Source organism: Aquarana catesbeiana, linkage group LG03, assembly GCF_042186555.1.
Source record: "Aquarana catesbeiana isolate 2022-GZ linkage group LG03, ASM4218655v1, whole genome shotgun sequence".
Lineage (NCBI taxonomy): Eukaryota > Metazoa > Chordata > Amphibia > Anura > Ranidae > Aquarana > Aquarana catesbeiana.
The window spans coordinates 55013847-55035699 of NC_133326.1; the positions used below are offsets into that span (position 1 = coordinate 55013847).

General features: G+C 40.5%; 1 protein-coding gene across 1 annotated transcript in view; it reads left to right on the plus strand.

Annotated features, from left to right (window-relative positions):
* The window catches only part of IQGAP1 (IQ motif containing GTPase activating protein 1), a 256627-nt gene that overhangs the window by 115440 nt on the left and 119334 nt on the right, over nucleotides 1–21853 (plus strand). The window contains exons 3-7 of the mRNA XM_073618560.1: nucleotides 9694–9850; nucleotides 11484–11561; nucleotides 11649–11725; nucleotides 18085–18152; nucleotides 20450–20563. Coding sequence (XP_073474661.1) covers nucleotides 9694–9850; nucleotides 11484–11561; nucleotides 11649–11725; nucleotides 18085–18152; nucleotides 20450–20563 — 494 coding nt within the window. The remainder of the gene's footprint in view (nucleotides 1–9693; nucleotides 9851–11483; nucleotides 11562–11648; nucleotides 11726–18084; nucleotides 18153–20449; nucleotides 20564–21853) is intronic.

A 21853-nucleotide genomic window follows, 5' to 3' on the forward strand; every position in this document is an offset into this window, starting at 1 on the left:
ACCCTTGGGTGAATTGGCTGATTAGGGAAAAAATCATCAACCTATCGAAGAGATAAACGTGTTTAAAATGTCTCAGAAGCTAACCATAGAAGTCTGTTATTACTCTGCTGTATGTAGAAATGAAGGGTGAGAAAAGTCTCGAGTTAGTATAAAAGCCCGGTGTGGTCTCCGGACATCGGGCCCCTGGTAATATGAGGTGGGCAGCGAGAGCCACACTTCGGATTCTTTCTCAAGATTTAAATGAGCCTTTGTCCTGTATTGTACTCCACAAAAAGGATTTTATAGAAAAGTCAAAAACCCTAAGCCGCGTACACATGATCCCTCATGGGATGTGTAGTTCCGCAACGGCTTGAGGGCCGTAGTTTGAGGATCCCTGCTATATCTATATCTATTGATATAACATTATGACCATGATGATTTAGAGAATGTTAATTTTTTTAATAAATAGGAGTTAAGAATAGGAGTGCCGATACGTTTGGTCAAATAAACATACCGAGTAGCAATACTTTACGGTGCGATTTGCGTCCATCCAGAATGAATGGGTGCAAAACGCACTGCATAAAATCACATGCAAGTTGAACAGGAATGCGGTGCAATTTCTGTCCAAATCGCATAAGGTTTCACCACTGCACCTGTGCGAACTCAGGCTTATTATGATTTCAGCCTGGATGCACATAGAAGCAGTGCGGGATACCACGTGCAGTTCGGACAGAAATCACACCACATTCCTATTCAAATTGCATGCGATTCTTTGCAGTGCGATTAGCACCCATTCATTCTGTATGGATGCATATTGCACTGCAAAATATCCATTTCAGTATCGGGAACATTTTCACAAGTATGAGTATCAGCATTGTTGAAAATATATATATATATATATATATATATATACACACACACAGTGGCTTGCGAATAATTTTGCACGCACCACTTTTCAGTTTTTTAATTGCTAAAAAAGTTTAAAATATCCAATAGATCCAATTTCACAATTGTGTCCCACTTGGTGATTCTTCACAAAAAATAAAAATTTTATATCTTTATGTTTGAAGCCTGAAATGTGGCAAAAGGTTGAAAAGTTCAAGGGGGCCGAATACTTTCGCAAGCCACTGTGTATGTGTGTGTGTGTGTGTGTGTGTGTGTATATATATATATATATATATATATATATATACTCGAGTATAAGTTGAGTTTTTCAGCACATTTTTTTGTGCTGAAAGTGCCCCCCCTCGACTTATACTCGAGTCAAGCACTTTTCTGCAGCAAAAAATTTCATTTTCCGAACCGACTTTGGGGCCCCGTATCTCAGGGCCACTTTGGTGCTAGGAACCCCAAATTTGGTGTTCAAACCCAGTGGAACCATAACATATCCAAAGCTGGGGTTCCTAGCAACAAGTGGCCCCGAGAAACGGGGCCCCAAAACCGGTTCAGAAAATGTCATTCTCTGCTGCAGAAAAGTGCTTGACATTTTCTGAACCGATTTTTGGGGCCCTGTATCTCGGGGCCACTTAGTGCTAGAAACCCCAGCTTTGGACATTTTATGGTGCTAGTTCCACTGGGTTTGCACACCAAATTTGGGGTTCTTAGCACTAAGTGGCCCCGAGATACGGGGCCGACAAAATCGGTCAACTGTGTCCATCTGCTGCAATGTCATTTCGGGACCCTTTGGGTTCAGAGACCCTAAATTTTGGCTGCAGCTAGGGGGCATCTAGGAACCCTTAACTACTGAGTTTGAAGTTCGGGGGACCTATGGCTGCAAATGGGCACAGTGAGGCTGCAAATGGGCATTGTTGACCCTCTTTTCCACTTACAGTAGCTGTGCATTTCTCACCCTTGTCTTATACTCGGGTCAATACGTTTTTCCCATTTTTTTGTGGTAAATTAGGGCCTCGACTTACACTCAGATCGACTTATACTTGAGTATATATATATGTGTGTGTATATATAATATATAATAAATAAATATATATATATATATATATATATATATATATATATATATATATATATATATATATATATATATATATATATATATATATATATATATATATATATATATATATATATATATATATAAAATATTATTATAATATAGTTTTTTTTCAACTAATTTAGTATACTTTCTTTGTTCCATAGTAGGCTAGCTTTACCCCGCACAGTCCTTTTGCTGACTTACTCTCCTGAGCTTTGCTGCAAGACAATCCATTTGGAATTCACTGACAAATAATTTGGTTGATGAGTTTGTAGGGGAAATATATTTCCTTTATTAGGACCTAGACAGATTTTCAAAGATGTATTCATAGTAGATAATACAGTAATAGTATTGTGATTTGGCTAATTCCAAAGTTCTTCTTTCTCAGTCTTGGCAGGTATGTGAAGTTGGATACATTGATTTCTCAGAAGGTCAGGTGATGATCCCCACAGTTTTTACTTTTATAATCTGCATTTTGGCCACCTCCACCATACAAATTACAGGCAGCATTTGTTCCACTACATGAAGATTTGAAAGAGCTGCATGTAGAATGTTTGCATTTTATGTCTCCCTTAGCGGATTTTGTTCCTTTTATCCGTCAAATAGATAGCCTGGAGGTCTTCTACGGAATTGAAAAAAAAAATTTTTTTTTCATCCTTTTATTGTTTTTTTTTTTTTCTTTTTTTTTTTTTGACTCATGAAGGCCCAGAAGCTTGCCAGTTTTGATGAGTGAGTAACATGTCATATTGTTTGACATTAGTCACTCATCCCTTCCTTGCATTTCAGTTACTATTTAGTTGGCTATTAGTGTCATAGCTGTAAGCCACAAATACAGGGTAATTGCTGGCTGATTTCATGGGGTTCACATGTTTTTTGGTTAAACTATGCTTAAAGCAAAAAAAAAAAAAAAAAATATACCTAAGAACAACATATGTATTTATTCAGTGTATATTAAAAAGCGTATACCCAGAGACACATTCAGATTAATACTATTTTATAGTTCTGTTTGTACAATATACTTCATTAACGACTTGCTTCCCAAGCCTATTCTGACACTTCTTTCCTACATTCCTTTTTTTTTTTGCTAGAAAATTACTTAGAACCCCCTAAACATATATATTTTTTAAGCAAAGGCCCTAGAGAATAAAACGGGTGTTGCAATTTTTTATGTCACACAGTATTTGCGCAGCGTTTTCTTGCAATTTTTTTTTGGAAAAAATATTAATAAATTTTAGAGAACACAAACACAATATAATACCAATTTTTTGGGTAAAATATAAAAGATGATGTTCCACCTAGTAAATAGAAACCAAACATGTCACACTGTAAAATTGCTCATGGAATGGTGACAAACTACGGTACTTTAAATTATCCGTTGGTGATGCTTTAAATGCCTTTACAGGCTCCCAGTTTAGATTTACACAGGAGGTCTGGTGCTAGAGTTATTGCTCCCGCTCTGAAGATCACGGCGATACCTCACGTGTGGTGCGATCACTGTTTACATATGTGTTTGGGACCGATGTGTGCGTTGGCTACTGCGTGTGACCACGGGAGGGGACAGGGCACTCAAAAAAAAAAAAAAAACATTTTTTTACTATTATTTTATTTTTATTTTTTTTACACTGTTTCTTTAGAAAAACATTTTTGATCACTTTTATTGCTGTCAAAAGGAATGTAAACATCCTTTGTGACCACAATAGCAGTGACAGGTACTGTTTAAGGGGAGATCAGAGGTCTATTAGACCCCCATCTCTCCTTTGGGCTCCAGTGCAGCCGATCAGACACAGATCAGTTGGATCGGCTGCTTCACTGGCCACCATGCGGCCAGTAAACAAAGAATCAGAACCGAAACTGAGAAAATAGTAATAGCTTCCAGGTTCTGACATCACAGTGGGAGGAATAACTTTAGTTCCTTTCACTGTGAGGCCGGAGCTGGATGCCACCGGCCACATCATTACTGGGCTTCCCAATTACTCGGTAGAGCACAGTAAAGGCGGTGGCAGGAGGGGGGTGGGACTCCCTTCCACCACCTCCTAAAAGTATTCCAACAGCTGCCCAGCCGCTCGGATTACTTTTACATAAAAGAGAGTCGTCGGCTTGAAAAAAATTATATGATTGTAGCCTCAACCATGATGTAATTCAAGCGACATATAATCGTATATATACTGTGGCCGGTAAGAAAGCGTTTAAAATATATTCCTCAATAGTAACGAAGTATATAAATCTACTTTTGTGTGCACCCAATGTGGTTAAAAACCCAGACATAACTTCTAAAAATAGTGGTGACATCATCACTATGCTGTACATAGCCTCTGCAGAGAGCAGAGTTGTGAAATGGGCCCAGCAGGTTCCACACACTACAGAAAACTTCTTCAGGAGGGGGCGGAGGCCAGACCAGTCACCCTGCACAAGGAGAGAGAGCAGCAGTGACCGGTCTTTATTACAGGAAGCTCCTGGATTACTACATAGATTTGGAAGAAATACACAGCACAACAAGATCCATGGAAGAATACACGATTGTTGTATTTAGATGATATTTGCTTATCATGAAATTGAATTTCATGATAAGCAAATATCATCTAAATACAACAATCCCATGGCGCCGGCTCCCGCTGCCACTTTGAGGGCTTTAGAAAGTCAGGAGGCTGGGGTGGGGCTTTTGGCCATGTGACCGCCATGATTGGCGATCACATGATCGTAAAACTCCCAATCGCAAGCAGCAGTCAGGAGGTTTCCTTTAGCCGCTGGTCCAGGAACGCACAAATATGTGACTGCTCGGTGCCAAGACGAGGCCGCATATTTGCGTGCGCTTGGCGCCAACAGGTTAAGGGTACAATTTTTTAAAAATATTTTTTTACTTTTTTTGTTGTGACACAAAACTAAATCTAAAAAAAGACGTTATTTTGTTTGGATTCATCTCAGCTCAATATTTTGGCTGCAGTAATGGCAGATCTTTTGTGATTAGTCTCTACCTACTTTGTATATCTAGATCAAGCTATTTTTGGCCATTCTTTTTGGCAGAATTGCTCTTTCGGTTTGGACAGGAATGACTGTTGCACAGCAACTTTTCAAATATTGCCTCTGATTTTCAATTGGACTGAAGTTTTGGGCTTGTCTTCCGAAACTGTCTGATATGGATCCTGGTCTCACTGTTTAAAGAAATCGAACAATAAGTGGGGTCCTTTCTCTAGCATGGCGGGGTCCCTCTACTGGCACTGGCATCTACCCTGTGCTTCCGGCCCACCTGGGAGGATTGACTCTGCCAAACTTCAGGGTCTACTACTGGGCTGCAATGCTGGTGACAGTCCAGTGGTGGTTTGTGGGCTCTAGGTCAAGTGCGGCCACCTGTTTGGAGGCAGTTAGCTTAGGCTCACTGGCTGATCTACGGAATTTTGTATATAGGGGCTGAGGGCGTACACGGAGGTACCCGGCCCAACGCGGGCTACTTGGAGGGTGTGGGTGACTGCTAGACTGAGGTTCCTGCATCCTAACTAGTGGTCTCCGGCCCACCCACTTTGGGGTAATCCCAATTTGCCACAGTTCCGCACGCTGCCGGATCCTCAGGTCTGGGCCAAACGTAGTATCGTCACCCTGGGGGATGTTATGTCTCAGGGTGTCTTACTTCTGGTTAATGACCTATTTCACAAATTTCAGTTACCCCAATGGATGCGGTTTTGGTACCTACAGCTGTGACATGCCGCTAGAGCACAGTTTCCCCAGCCGCCACTCCTCCAGGCTGGTCCTATTGAGGAACTTGTGTCCCCCGGGGATTTAGACAAGCCTTTATCAACCTTATATGCTGCACTTCTGGGCACTGACTCCCCTAAGATGGACGAGCTGTGGAACGTGTGGCATAGAGACATACCATCACTGGACAGAGGACTGGGATTACTGTTTAGAGCACGGTCCTAAGTTAGTCATCTCCTTTAGGGATAAGCTTATTCAGGTAAAATTCCTGCATAGAATTTACTACATTCCCCAGAAGCTGCATTGTATTTTCCCAGATCAGGATCCCTTATGCCCTAAGTGTGGGACACAGGTGGTGGACATTCTTCCATATGTTTTGGGAATGCCCGATTATAACATTGTTTTGGTCAGAGGTTTTCAGCGAAATAAATCTTAGGCTGCAGTTGTCCCTCCCAGTTACACCTGAATTGACACTATTGGGGGTTCATGATGATGCGGAGCGTTCCCATCATATAAAACTGTTGTTATCCTATCTCCTCTTTTATGCTAAAGAGATTCTCCTGAAATCTATCTCACATTCAACCCTTCTCTTTCCTCCTGGGAAGCTTTGATAGACACTGCCCTGTCCATGTATAGAATAACTTCTATAAACGGGTTGTCAGTGGAAATATGACAATGTGGGTCCCTTGGACCACTACCTAAAAGTTTTTGGAGGGAGGGGGTGTTGTATACTACCTACGAGTCTTTTTTCCCCTTTTAAACCTGCTGCTATTTGCGATTACTGTCTAGTATGTAATTAAACGTACTGACAGACTATGGTTTTGTTTTTCTTTCCCTGTTTCTTGTGTGTAATTCAAGCATTTTGTATTTTGTTCTACGTCAATCTGTATGCTCTGTCTTACCCGTTTTAACAATCAAAGGTGCTTTTTTTGTTGTCAAAAGAAGTTTGGGCTTGAATGGGCTATTCTGAAGCATCCTATTTCTTTAACCTTCCCAATATAGCTTTGTGTATGTATTTAGGGTTTTTTCTACTGTAAGGTGTGCCTTACAGTAGACCGAAGCAGATTTGCCTCTAGAATTACCCTGTATGTTTGTTCTTTTTGTATCCACCACATACCTTTTTGGCAAATTTTAGTTGGGATGTATCTTTTGTAGGCTTTCTTTCCGCAGTGGTTTTCTTCTGGTGACAAATATGAAGCCAAGTGTCCAGGGTATAGTTGCCCTATGCATGGATACCACCATCATCTTGCTGTGTAAGCTGTCTGGAATCCTTGTAGATGGCCTTCTCTTGATGGAAATGCAGATGTGTTATGGTCTTTCCAATTTCTTATAATTTAAGAGTGATGTGGGGAATGTTTTGGAGTATTGTTTTTAATGATCTCTGGTCAGTTGTGCTCTTCAGCAGGATTTGTATTCATAGCTTGTTGGTCTTCATAATAATGATTTTGAGAGATTCTCTAAAAAACCTTGTGGTGGTCCAGTAATGGGTGTATTTTAAAAGCATTGCACATCCAGATTGTAGCTGTGAAATGTGAAATAACCTGTTAAAGTAATGTATATTGTGCAACAATGACACATACTAGAAATCTATTATTGGAAAAAAAAAAAAAAGTATTTTTTATTTAAGACTTTATATTATCACTAGACCTCCAACTCTCATGTTCTTTTGGAGGAATATGCACATTTTCCTCTGTGTGAGGTCACTCTATAGTCTCAGCATGTAATCTAAGTTGTTTATATCCATGAAAAAAATACCTAATTTTATGGTACAATGGAAATCTGTAAAACCAGGTGGCCTAATTTTTAGTGTAGCCATTATAGAGCTCCAGGCTTCTTCAGAAAAAGTCAGCAGCTACAAATACTGAAGCTGCTGGCTTTCAAAATTAGGGCACTTACCTTTCCAGGAATCCAGCAGTGTTCTCACCCAAGCCAATAGGGTGCTGGCACCACCATCTTGCCTAAGGGATATTGGCAGTGAAGCCTTGCAGCTTCACAGCTGACCCCTACTGTGCATGCGCACTGCGCTTTGTGAATGGGCCGGCTGGGGGGGAAGGAGCGGGGGCCCAAGGTCTGGCTCAGTTTCCAGCGGAGAACTGAGCCGCAACTGGGAATGGGTACCTGTCAAAACCAGGTACCAACTCCCTCCCAAAAGGTGCCACATGTGACAGTGGGGGGGGGGGGGGTGCAGACAAGCAGAGGTTCCCCTTTTGGGTGAAGCTCCGCTTTAAGTATACTTAAAAGGGACTGCAGTTATCGTTATCTTTGCTGATTGGGTTCGTATTTAATAAAAATATTTTATGTGTTATTTTTATGATCGTTTTACCAATTGTATAGTTGTGAAGCCGGGATTGAGTCTCTTTATGGTGCCACTCCTTAGGTTTGTAACGAAACTTATAAAAACACTTTCAGACTTTATTTACTCCATCGCTAGGCTGCAGAAAAAGGCCAATACCTTGAAAGCTAAATATAGAACCATGGCAGTGCAGGTCATCTATAAATAGCTTGCACCTGTGAAAATCTTTTTATTATTAAGACAAAAGCCAAGCTGCCAGGAGTTTTTTTTGTATTAGAAATTTGAAGCATCTGTATGGTTATACCAATGCTAAAATTGTATTGGATTGTCTTATTTAAAGCTGGGTATACACTAGTAAAATTTTGAACAAAAATTCAAGGTACATTTAGTTCAAGATTTAACTTGCTTTAACGATCAATTTTGGAATGAATGGACTTTACCAAATGAAAATCACATACACTGTTAAAAACTTGTATATTCACAACATTTTTCTTCCTGCTCCTTTTGAATTGTCTCATCTCTGTGACCAAACCAAGCGGTCCATTTGACCCAACTAGTGTATACATGTTATTAATATTATTATACTGAATTTATATAGCGCCAACAGTTTGCGCAGCACTTTACAACATGAGGGCAGACAGTACAGTTACAATACAATTCAATATGGGAGGAATCAGAGGGTCCTACTTGTTAGAGCTTACAGTCTAGAAGGGAGATCAAATATATATACGTGTGTGTGTGTGTGTATATATGTATGTATTATGTATGTATATGTGTGTGTATGTGTGTGTGTGTGTATATATATATATATATATATATATATATATATATATATATATATATATATATATATATATATATATATATATATATATATATATATATATATATATATATATATATATATATATATATATGTGTTCGATAGACACCTGCCTTTACACGCACATGAACTTTAATGGCATCCCAATCTTAATCCGTAGGGTTCAATATTGAGTTGGCCAACCCTTTGCAGCTATAACAGCTTCAACTCTTCTGGAAATGCTGTCCACAAGGGAAGAATGGTCAAACATTCCCATGGACACACTCTCTTAAACCTTGTGGACAGTCTTCCCAGAAGAGTTGAAGCTGTTATAGCTGCAAAGGGTGGGCCAACTCAATATTGAACCCTACAGACTAAGACTGGGATGCCATTAAAGTTCATGTGCATGTAAAGGCAGGTGTCCCAATACTTTTAGCAAGTGTGTGTATAGATATATACTTATGCTCGAAGAGTTAATTGACTTAGATATAGAATGATATACCTTTCCTACATCACCTCCACCTAATCTGCGGTTTCCCTTTTAGTTGATGGAGACTGTGAAATTAATATTTACCTTATTCAGTGTCCTCCAGCAAATTCCTTCCCTCCCTTTCATAGTTGGGTCTGGGTCGTATAGATTTTAGTAATGGGTTCACTAGGCACTGGGAAGATAGGTGAAAGCTGAACAAGGTAAAAGACTTTTGAAATGTCTGGATCTGAATAGCAAAGCAGGTAAGTACACAACTGTACAGAACAAAAATGAACACTAATATATGATCAGTATATGTTGCGGAACTAGTAATTGGTTGGTTCCATCTTGTATGTTGCTTTATTCTAAAAATGCTTTTAAATTCAAACTAATAGGATCACCTATTTTTTTTTTTTTTTTAATATTTTTTCATAATTGTATTCTTATGGATTTCTGGTCATGTCTTGCAGATGGATGGAAGCCTGCTTGATGGAGGACCTACCTGCTACTACAGAGCTAGAAGAAGGCCTCAGAAATGGAATCTACCTTGCAAAACTCGGAAACTTCTTTAGCCCAAAAGTTGTGTCACTGAAGAAGATCTATGATCGTGAACAGACCAGATATCGTGTAAGTGTTCTGATACTGGGGGACGTATCGCATACATTTTTCGAATATCTGCACAGAGAATGGCCCTGTAATGGAAGAATAGTATTTTGTGAAGGTGATCACTGTTTACCTACTGTGATAATAAATGGGTGCGTTAGATGACCAAATGTTTTTTGTCATGTGATAACATATTAAAAATAGGTTTGGAAGTGTTACTAGTGTGGTAGGACAGTATGAAAGTATTAGATTGCCCTTTTGCATACAAATAAAAGGATGCCCCGTCCAAACATGTTTTGGGATAACATATGACAGTGGAACTTAAAGTGGTTGTAAACCCTTACATTTGCCCAGTGGCAGCACAGTTGTGTAGTGGATAGCACTCTTGGCTAGCAGTAAAAAGGGTCGCTGGTTCGAATCCCAACCACAACACTACCTGCCTGGAGTTTGCATGTTCTCCCTGTGCCTGCGTGGATTTCCTCCCACACTCCAAAGACATGCTGGTAGGTTAATTGGCTTCTGTCCAAAAAAAAAAAAAATTGGCCCTAGTATATGAATGTGAGTTGGGGATCTTGGATTGTGGGCTCCTTGAGGGTAGGGACCGATGTGATGTATGTGTGGAGCACTGCGTAAATTGACAGCGTTATATGGGTACCTTAAATAAATAATAATAATAGATGAGCATCCTAATGAGACACGATGTATATAGGTACAATTGTAGACACGCGCCCACACTCACTCAGGTTGAACTGGATGGACTGGTGTCTTTATTCAACCTTACTAACTATGTAACTATGTAAGTGGCTTCAGGTGATACACAGAGATGAAACAAATCCTCCTACATAAGTTGTACCTGTCTATCTGTAGCTCTTCATCCGTTCAAAGTGCTGAATTTTAAAGCTTGTCTGAGACTTCAGAAAAAAGGGGATGGAGAGCTGAAGTTACACAATTCAGAGCTCAGAGAGCTGATTGGAGGGAAGGGACACACCCCCATCCACACAGCACACAGGCACAGAGCTGAGGCTGTCAATCAGCTGGAGGTCTCGCCCCTGTCACCATTTTTCTCTTGGTGTCAGGAAAACTTTCAGAAGTGATCGATGCTGATAGCAGAGGGAGGAAGCAGCAGACAGAAATGACACTTAGTGCTCTTAATTGAGACAAGTACACACTATAGAGGGATATGCTTTGTACATATTTCATGTCTGAGGTATACAACCACTTTAATGGATGCACCAATATTCAGCAGACATCTGTTTACATCTGAGTAAAAGGCTCTCAGAAGTTAGAAGATATTTATGGCATATTTTGGTGGTGAGGTCATTTGAATCTACAAATGCTGCCTAAAGTGTTCCCACTTTGCACGAATATTACTATTACTATTTAGCTAAACATATCCTTTGAAGATTTAAGTTTTCACCTTGAAAGAGCTTTGGCCACATCCTAAATGTGACTGTTTGATTAGTCTGAAAATGGCAAAAAAAATTACGATGGTAAATTCCTTTTCACAGTAGTAACTATAAAATATGATTTACTTCCTCAGCTTGGTCAGATGTATTTATAATATCCATTCATAAGTTCTTTGTCAGTCAGCTATTAAACCAGGTCCCCATAGTGGAATGTGATTGTGTTCCTAAGTCTGCGTTTTCTTTTGCTGCAGGCTACTGGTCTTCACTTCCGACACACAGACAATGTGATTCAATGGCTCAATGCGATGTCCGAGATTGGCCTTCCAAAGGTATGCTAGGATAGTATGTTAAGGAATCGGTTTGGCTTGTATGTTTTGCCTCCCAGTTAATTGATCTTATTGTAAACTGTTATGTAGATATTTTATCCGGAGACTACAGACATCTACGATCGGAAGAATATGCCTCGTTGTATATATTGCATCCATGCCTTGAGGTAAGAATTATTGCATTACCTTAACGTACATCTTATTTTTGGGGGAGTGATTATGTGTGTCTTTTTTTAAATAAATATATTGAATGGATGTGGATGTTGCTAAAATATTTCTATTCCTTCTCCATCATTCACCCCCCCCCCCCCCCCCCTCGATTCTTGTGCTACTTGGCTTTATTGACTATTCATGCAAGAACTGAAATTCTTTGCCAAAAACTAACTCCTAGCAATTCAATGCTGTAGGACAGGAGTCTCCAAACTTTCTAAACAAAGGGCCAGTTTACTGTCCTTTAGACTTGATGGGGGGCCGGAATGTGAAAGTCTTGGCGACAGTGAGTAAATAGTTCATATTTGGCAATAGGGGGAGGAATAGTGCACCATCGTTGGTACAACGGGAGGAACAATGCCTCTTCGTTGGTGTCAATGGGAAGAAAAGTGCCCCATCATCGGTGTCAGTGGGAGGAATAGTGCCCCATCATCGGTGTCAGTGAGAGGAATAGTGCCCCATCATCGGTGTCAGTGGGAGGAATACTACCCCATCATCGGTGTCAGTGGGAGGAATAGTGCCCCATCATCAGTGTCAGTGGGAGGAATAGTGCCCCATCATCAGTGTCAGTGGGAGGAATAGTGCCCCATCATCGGTGTCAGTGGGAGGAATAGTGCCCCAATGATTGGTGTCAGTGGGAGGAATAGTGCCCCATCATCGGTGTCAGTGGGAGGAATAGTGCCCCATCATCAGTGTCAGTGGGAGGAATAGTGCCCCATCATCGGTGTCAGTGGGAGGAATAGTGCCCCAATGATTGGTGTCAGTGGGAGGAATAGTGCCCCATCATCGGTGTCAGTGGGAGGAATAGTGCCCCATCATCAGTGTCAGTGGGAGGAATAGTGCCCCATCATCGGTGTCAGTGGGAGGAATAGTGCCCCAATGATTGGTGTCAGTGGGAGGAATAGTGCCCCATCATCGGTGTAAGTAGGAGAAATGGTGCCCCATCATCGGTGTCAGTGGGAGGAATAGTGCCCCAATGATTGTTGTCAGTGGGAGGAATAGTGCCCCATCGTCAGTGTCAGTGGGAGAAATAGTGCCCTGTTTTTGATGTCAGTAACCGGAATTATACCTCATTGTTGGTGTCAGTGGGAGGAATAGTGTCTTGCATCAGTGGAAGGAGAAGTTCCTCAAAGGTCGGATAAAGGCAAGCAAAGGGCCGCAGTTTGGAGACCACTGCTATAGGCAGAAGTAGTGGCGTGTGTCTTGGACCACAGAGTGGACAGATCTGTAACTTTCTCCTCTTGTCCACAGCCCTGTAATGAATTTGTAAGCTGCTCTTAAAGTGGCACCACTGATTGGCTAGCTATATATCTCCCTGTAACCCTCAAGCAGCTCTTTGCATTTTGCCAGGAGGTTGCAAATGTAGATTTCAGGAGGTAAGGCCAGCAAAAACGTATGATGATTTGTCCAGACATGGATTGTGGCCGGGCAGTCAACAGCTTTGGTGGGAGATTTACTGCCTTTTATCTGCTTTATGCAGATTGCATGAATGCTGTATTCTGTAATGTTCCCTGTTATGTGCAGGGGTTAAAGAATATGTAGACTCAACATTTCATATTCCTGATATGTGCCTGCTGTACCATGTACATAATGGGCAAGATTTACTAAAACTGGTGGGCTCAAAATCTGGTTCAACTTTGCATTGTAACCAATCAGCTTTTAACTTCAGCTTGTTCAATTAAGCTTTGGCAATAAAACCTGGAAGCTGATTGGATTCGATGCAGAGCTGCACCAGATTTTGCATTCTGCAGCTTTAGTAAATAACCCCCACAGTATAAAGCCGGCCACTCGGTGTACTCTTGATAAAGAAATCCTTTATTGGCTAAACATAAAACGACTGCATCAAAAATGAAACTCGTTTCATCTTTTTCAGCCTTCCTCATAACATATATATGAGGCAGGATGCATAAGCCAAAACGCATTGCATTTTTGATGCTGTGCCATTTTACATGTAGCCAATAAAGGATTTTTTTAAATCAAGAGTGCACCGAGTGGCCGGCTTTATACATTGTGGACTTATGCTTTGGGAGATGAACGCCCCAGCCTGAGCACTGGTCTCCAGTTTTTGAATCTTGAATACAGCAGTTAAGCTGGGGTAAGACTGAACATATTGCTCTACTATACTTGTATGAGAAAGTATCCTGTTCTCTTTGTATTTCTTCCTTTGTGTGAAATCCCTGGTGTTCCAGTACCTCTGTTTTCCTTTTAAAAACGTACTACACTAGGCATGAGAACACACCGTGGTCAGTTATCTAGCTGTTCTGTGAACTTAGAGTGCTCTCCAATGATCAGGCTTATGCTCATTCACCCCCTCCCCCTGCACAGCCATTCACTGGGGAGATCAGTGTACTGCTGTTTCTCCTCCTCCTCCAGCTCCTATGCAGCCGAGAACAGAGGGTGTGATCGCATATAAAAAAGAGAAAAAAGGTGTGTGTGTGTGTATGTGTGTATATATATATATATATATATATATATATATATATATATATATATATATAATAATTTTTTTTTTTTTTTTATCCATACACAAATGTTTTGCCTTTCATTTCTAGTTTAAACTGATTGGGTTGTTTTACAAGGTGAGGGTTTACAATCGCTTTAATAAGGTCATGACTTCTCTTACTGCTTGTATGGTCTAGTTAAAAGGCTCATTAAGCGGATCTAAGCCTGTTTCCAAAAAGACAAATGGAATAAATCTCAGCTACTGGCAAAATATCAGTATCTCTATGTGCTTCTTTACTACAGATCGTGTTTTGACTTGTTTGCTTTTGCGAGGTTCTCACAAGGAGTGGCAGCTCTTTGTCTGCAACTCAGATTATATCTCAGCCTTATAAGATATTCTAGTCACCCAAGCATTATAAAGTCTTCTAGAGCTAATTCAATGACTTTTATTATAGCCCAAATACATTTTTAGTTGAAAGTTGGCTTATGGGTCTTTGTAAAGGTATTTATTTTACTTCCTGAGACAGAAATAGTCTTCTCTGCATATTTGCACTGGGTCAGTAGATGTAGGATTAAAGCCATTGGGACAGTAGAATAGCAAGGTAATTGGTACATTTCGTAGGAATTCAGCAATGGCAGCCCCCATGTTCCTTATATTAATGGTTTCAAGGAAGGGTTAGAACCCTTGTTTTTTTAACTGCTGCTGTTGGGAAGATCCTTCTGACTTCATATGTGGTCACTTAGGAAATGACGGGCTTCTTCCCATGTTGCCAAAAGCTAAAAAAAGTGTTGCCTTAGGTTCATCTTTAAATTGGTAGATTGTAAAGTGGTGTCATAAGGGTAATTAATCTGTGGGGAAACAGAATAACATAGATCAGGTATCTCATACAGCTAATCTCTGACTAGGAAAAACTAGGAGGACCTCCAGATGAAAAGAGAAACATGACTGCATTAGCAGCAGAATATGTTTGAGCCTTCCAACTCCAAGATAATGCATTAACTCCCCGCCCTATCAAACACCCAAGCTATACTTCTTTTCTTACTTTAACCACTTGACCTCCGGAAGATTTACCCCCCTCTTCATGACCAGTCCACCGATACGGCACGGCCTTATTTTAACTGACAATTGCACGGTCATGCTACGCTGTACCTGAAAAAAGTATGTCATTTTTTTCCCCTCAAATAGAGCTTTCTTTTGGTGGTGTGTCATCACCACTGCATTTTTATTTTTTTATTTTTTTTGCGCTATAAACGAAAAAAAAAAAAAGCTGACAATTTTGAAAAAAAATAAATATACCGTATATACTCAAGTATAAGCCGAGTTTTTCAGCACATTTTTTTGTGCTGAAAATGCCCCCCTCGACTTATACTCAAGTCAAGCACTTTTCTGCAGCAGAGAATGACATTTTCCAAACCAAATTTGGGGCCCCGTATCTCGGGGCCACTTGGTGCTAGGAGCCCCAAATTTGGTGTGCAAACCCAGTGGAACTAGCACTACAACATATACAATTTGGGGTTCCTAGCACCAAGTGGCCCCGAGATACGGGGCCCCAAAGTCGGTCAATTGTGTCCATCTGCAGCAATGTCATTTCGGAACCCTTTGGGTCCAGAGACCCCAAATTTTGGCTGCAGCTAGGGGGCATCTAGGAACCCTTAACTACCGAGTTTGAAGTTCAGGGAACCTATGGCTGCAAATGGGCACAGTGAGGCTGCAAATGGGCATTGTTGACCCTCTTTTCCACTTACAGTAGCTGCGCATTTCTCACCCTAGTCTTATACTCAAGTCAATAAGTTTTCCTAGTTTTTTTGTGGTAAAATTAGGTGCCTCGGCTTATATTCGGGTCGGCTTATACTCAGGTATATATGGTATATATTTTTTACTTTCTGTTATAAAACATCCAGTAATTTAAAAAAAAAAAAATTCCTAATAAATTTAGGCCAATATGTATTCTGCTAAATGTTTTTGGTAAAAAAAAATCCCAATAAACATATATTGATTGGTTTACATTAACATTATAGCATCTGCAAACAATGGGATATATTTATGGAATTTTTATATGTATTTTTTTGTTATACTAGTAATGGCAGCGATTAGCGACTTATAGCGCGACCATGATATTGCGGCGAACAATCGGACACTGACACTTTTGACGCTTTGTGGGAACCAGTGACACGAATACAGTGATCAGTGCTAACAATATGCACTGTCACTGTACTACAGACACTGGCTAGGAAGGGGTTAAACATCATCTAGGGAGATCAAAGGGATAACACTGTGCCTGGCCAGTGTTTATCTGTTGACCATCCCCTCCTCAAAAAACTCCACTCTCTTGGCCTTTATGACGCTGCTCTCTCCTGGCTCTCCTCCTACCTATCACGGCGCTTCTTCAGTGTGAACTATAACTCTATTTCCTCCTCTCCACTTCCTCTTTCTGTAGGAGTACCTTAAGGTTCTATCCTCCGTGCCCTTCTCTTCTCCATTTACACCTCCTCCCTTGGTCTGTTAATAAACCCCCATGGCTTCCAGTACCACCTCTATGCTGACGACACACAGATCTATCCTGCCCCCTCTGACCTATCCTTTCAGCCCCAAATCCAATCACTGTCCAAATCGTGCAGACTTCACCTCCGAAACATCTCCAAAATACGCCCCTTCTAACCGTTGACCTCAGTAAGCAACTTATTCACTCCCTTGCTATCGCTCACCATGACTATTGTAACTCCCTCTTCTTTGGTCTACCTCTCCGCAAGCTATCCCCTCTTCAGTCTATCATGATTATCGCTGCCAGACATCACCAATCTTCTCTCCAAATATCACCCAAACCGTCCTCACCGCTCCTCCCAAGACCTTCTGCTCTCTAGCTCCCTTGTCTCCTCCTCCCATGCTCATCTCCAGGATTTCTCCCATCCTCTGGAACTCACTACCCCACTCTGTCTGGTTATCTCCTACTCTGTCCTCTTTTTAGGCGATCCTTTGAAAACTAATTTCTTCAGGGAGTCCTATCTTGCCTCCAGCTAACAACCAAATCTTCTACTTCCCTCACCAGTTCATCTATCACAGTCACTACCGGTCCCTCCCTCTCAGATTGTAAGCTCGCAGGAGCAGGGCCCTTCTAACCCTCTTGTATTGAATTGTACTGTTGGTGTATTGTTTCCCTTTATATTGTAAATGGCTGCTCAAACTGTTGGCACTATATAAATCCTTTATAATAATAATTAATGATTCTTTGTTCTCTCCAAGTGTTGGGTACTGTGTTGGCTTTATGTAATTGTGAGAAATTTTTCTTTCCAGTCCATTCATTTGAAAATGAAGAATCATATGCCCCGGTATAGGTAGCTTTACTTGAATAATTGACAGTTATTTATCTCTGTGCTGATGTTTTCACAGGCTTCGATTTTGTAAATGGAAGACCCAAGTCTAATGGTCTTTTAATGCATCATCGACATGCCTGTAAAAGGCCCCGCTGTTTTCCACTTTTTCACCGCTCATTAAGCGAGAAACTGACAGCTCATTAGCCGGCAGTTCTAGGTCATTGTCTTTGTTTATTAATTATCACTTTTTATTTATTTATTTTTTCCATAAAAATTTCTTCTTGTGATTTTGTTCCTTGTTGCAACAAGTGTATTTGGGATTTGTCGCTGAGAACACCAGTGAGCTCTATCGCTCAATAGCTCTTTTACCTTGGCTTTATTTTATGAATTTTTAGTCATTTTGGAGTACATGAGAGGAACTGGAATAAATAAAAAAGCTGCCACTATTGGCTGCACTAGATGTAAGGATTGCTGATTCCTCAAGAAGACCTGGAGCTGATAGTAGCTAGGTCTCTTCTTCTGATACATGTCTTGATTACTTCATTTTTTTATTTTTTCGCAGTTTATATCTGTTTAAACTTGGCTTGGCCCCACAGATCCAGGACTTGTACGGGAAGGTCGAATTTACAGGTCAGTATTCACTGAATTGTTTTGTGTGTCTAAATAAAAATGTATTTATCTGTTAGGTGTGCATGTTGATTGTATTTCTATGCATGTATGTGAATTTTGCTCGGCAGTCTCCTCCTTTTGTTGTTTTGTTAATGAGTCCGTACTAAAGTTGAAGGGGTTATAATAACTATAGGGCTTACTTGGCTAGCAGACTACTAGAGGTTTGCTAACTTAGTGCTGAGGATTACTACACATTACTCTCAGCTTTAATAAATGAAAGATTTATTTCTGCAATTAGTATCTACCTTGTAGGTAGTACTGTTGGGTGTTTCTGTCAGTCCTAAGACATACATATACACTATATTGGGACGCATGCCTTTAGACGCATATAAACTTTAATGTTCTCCCGGCAGGGACTGAACCCCCCTTCCCTGCTGGGAGAACACAATAAGTCCACAGGAGGGATTCTTCCATCAACACTGACTGTGTTGATGGGAGAATTGAGTGATTTTCTTTCCTGCAACTTATCTATGGCTGGCTGTAGACATTTCACTTTAACATTTGAAATTATTAGGAGACTGTAATGCTAGTTGGTGCACATTTATATGAGGGTTGATTAAAAACCCAACTGGGAGAGTGCAAGAGCATTGTTATTGCTGACATCTTGTCACTTGGGAGACATAAACTGTTAGTTGATTTGTTTCTCTTTATAGATGAACTGGTTCTAATATAAATAAATGTCCCTTAAACATTAAACAGTTAAATACAAAGAATGGATAATACTGGATCCTTTTAATTGTAAGCTGAAATCTCGTTTATGAACTTGAACTACTCTATATTGTCAGAAGTATTGGGATGCCTGCCTTTACATGCATATGAACTTTAATGGCATCCCAGACTTAGTCCGTAGAGTTCAGTATTGAGTTGTCCCACCTTTTGCAGCTATAACAGCTTCAACTCTTCTGGGAAGGCTGTCCACAAGGTTTAGAAGTGTGTCTATGGGAATGTTTGACCATTCTTCCAGAAGCGCATTTGTGAGATCAGGCACTTATGTTGTACCTGAAGACCTGGTACGCAGTCTCCACTCTAATTCATCCCAAAGGTGTTTATCTGGTTGAGGTCAGGACTCTGTGCAGGCTAGTCAAGTTTCTCCACCCCAAACTCGCTCATCCATGTCTTTATGGACCTTGTTTTGTGCACTGGTGTGCAGTCATATTGGAACAGGAAGGGGCCATCCCCAAACTGTTCCCACAAATTTGGGAGAATTAAATTGTCCAAAATGCCTTGGTATGTGAACGCCTTAAGAGTTTCCTTCACTGGAACTAAGGGACCAAGCTCAACCCCTGAAAAACAACCCCACACCACAAGTCCCCCTCCACCAGTGCACAAAGCAAGGTCATTCCCAGAAGAGTTGAAGCTGTTATAGCTACAAAGGGTGGGCCAACTCAATATTGAACCCTACGGACTAAGACTGGGATGCCATTCAAGTTCATGTGCGTGTAAAGGCAGACGTACCAATACTTTTGGCAATATAGTGTACTTAATGTCTGTAAATAAATGTTCCCTAAAATACGTGCAGTAAACTTGTATACTTTGTCCTTTCATTCCAGAATAATTTTTAGATTGTAAGTTCTAAGGAGCAAATTGTAATGTGACTGTAATGTCTGCCTTTATTTTGTTAAGCGCTGCGCAAACTGTTGGTGCTATATAAAACCTGTATTATAATAATAATAATAAAAACCCAATTTGATCGGATGAATAATGCTTTGAAATTTTGCATCCAACTGAAATAGATTATCGTTTGCAGATTAAATGTTTCAAAGTTCAGTTGTAGCTTCATTGTGTATGCATCACACATTGAAGTTGCATATAAAAAAATATGTATTTTTTTTTAAGGTTTGTCTTATTTTTCTCTTTAATTGCAATCCAGCAGCACCCTAAAATCCCCTTGAACAGGGAGTATGAGCATTGGTGTCTGAAGTACAGTAGTAGGTGAATGTGTAGGCGATGAGAGAGACCGCTGTACTTAACATAGCAGCTATGTTTATGTTCAGGTTGGTGCTGGGGATATGAAATATAGAGTGGTACTGGAGCCACCATTACACAAAAAAAGTAACACGTAAAAAAAAACTATATTTTTATGTAACCTACATTTTTACAATGTATGTACTATTAAGCAACAATTTGGCATTTAACTATAGCATTGAAAAATAATAGGAGAAAAAATGTTTTTCCTGGTTACACCAGGATCCATTTTTGAAGATGTGTGCAAACAAAATATCTCATTGTTCTTTCTATTGTTTTTGGTGTATTTACAGCGGAAGAGATTGATAACATGAGGAGTGAGCTGGAGAAGTATGGCATTCAAATGCCAGCATTTGGCAAAATTGGGGGAATCTTGGCCAGTGAGCTGTCGGTGGATGAAGCTGCATGTGAGCACAGACTTGTATATTTTTCTCATCGTAGATGGCTGCTAGTATTGACAGTAACCTGCATGAAAAGCGAGCTAAATTTTACTTATTAACCTTTTTATGACAGTATTATGCATATATACGGCAGTGCCTTAATGCCCTGTTGCCACATATTTTCATCGCAGTCTTGTTCTGGTTTGCGCTTCATCACCAGAACTGTGATTGGGCTACAGTTTACAGTCAACTACTGAGAATCGGGAGCTGGTAGGACAGGCTCCCAATGATGTCAGCATTGTGCATCCAATCACAGTGCTACAAGATTAGGAGCCCCTCCTAACAACCATGGGCGCCACAGCCTGTTTAAAGCGTTGGCTCCTGCTGACATAAATGGGTCAGTATCTGCTGAAATTCGAGCTGTGGGTTGCCCCACTGGCACTACAAAAAACTGCTTTAGAAAAGTTGATCTTTCAGTTGACTTTTGTTAAAGGAGCTGGTTGGAAAGTTTGCAACCAAACCGTGCCTACATCCAATCGGATGCAGGCACTATCCAGATCAGGGGTCTCCAAACTTTGGCCCTCCAGTTGTTCAGGACAACAATTCTACAATTCCCATCATGCCTAGCCATGTGTGTGAATGTCAGAGTTTTACAATGCCTCATGGGACGTGTAGTTCCACAACAGCTGGAGGGCCGTAGTGTGGAGATCCCCGATCCAGATATTCAGCTTCCATTGGAGCAGTCGCTACTGAATACAGTAGCCAGCAGCGAGACTTCCTCTATCTGTGCTGTTTAGCATAGATGGGAGGAATTGATCGATTTTTCTTGTTCAGCCCACTGGAGAGCAGCTTAACTTTATAGACAAAGTACTGAAATAAAAATAGGTCACTCACTGGTATTTTGTGTTCTTGCACAGAAAGTGGAAGCAGATATTAGATTAGTGGACCTTGATGGTAACCTCATTGTAGAACTGCATAACACTAGCCCAGGGTTTCTCAACCAGTGTTCCATGGAATTCTAGGGTTCCTACAGAAGTTGCTAGGGGTTCCCTGAGCAATAGACAATTTCTGCCTGTTGGATAAGTTCTCACTGACACCATTGATCTTTTTAGCTATCTGTTAAGGGGTAATTCTTCTCATTGATGAACATAAAAAATAAAAAACAAATCGACACTACACACCAAAATGAGTTTACTACAAATGTATTGAGCAATAGGCTAAAATAGTACAAGCATAATCACCCATACTATCCCCATAAATCCTAACAACCACCCAGTCCCCCAAAAGACTCCACCCAGACTAGAACCTATTACCAAC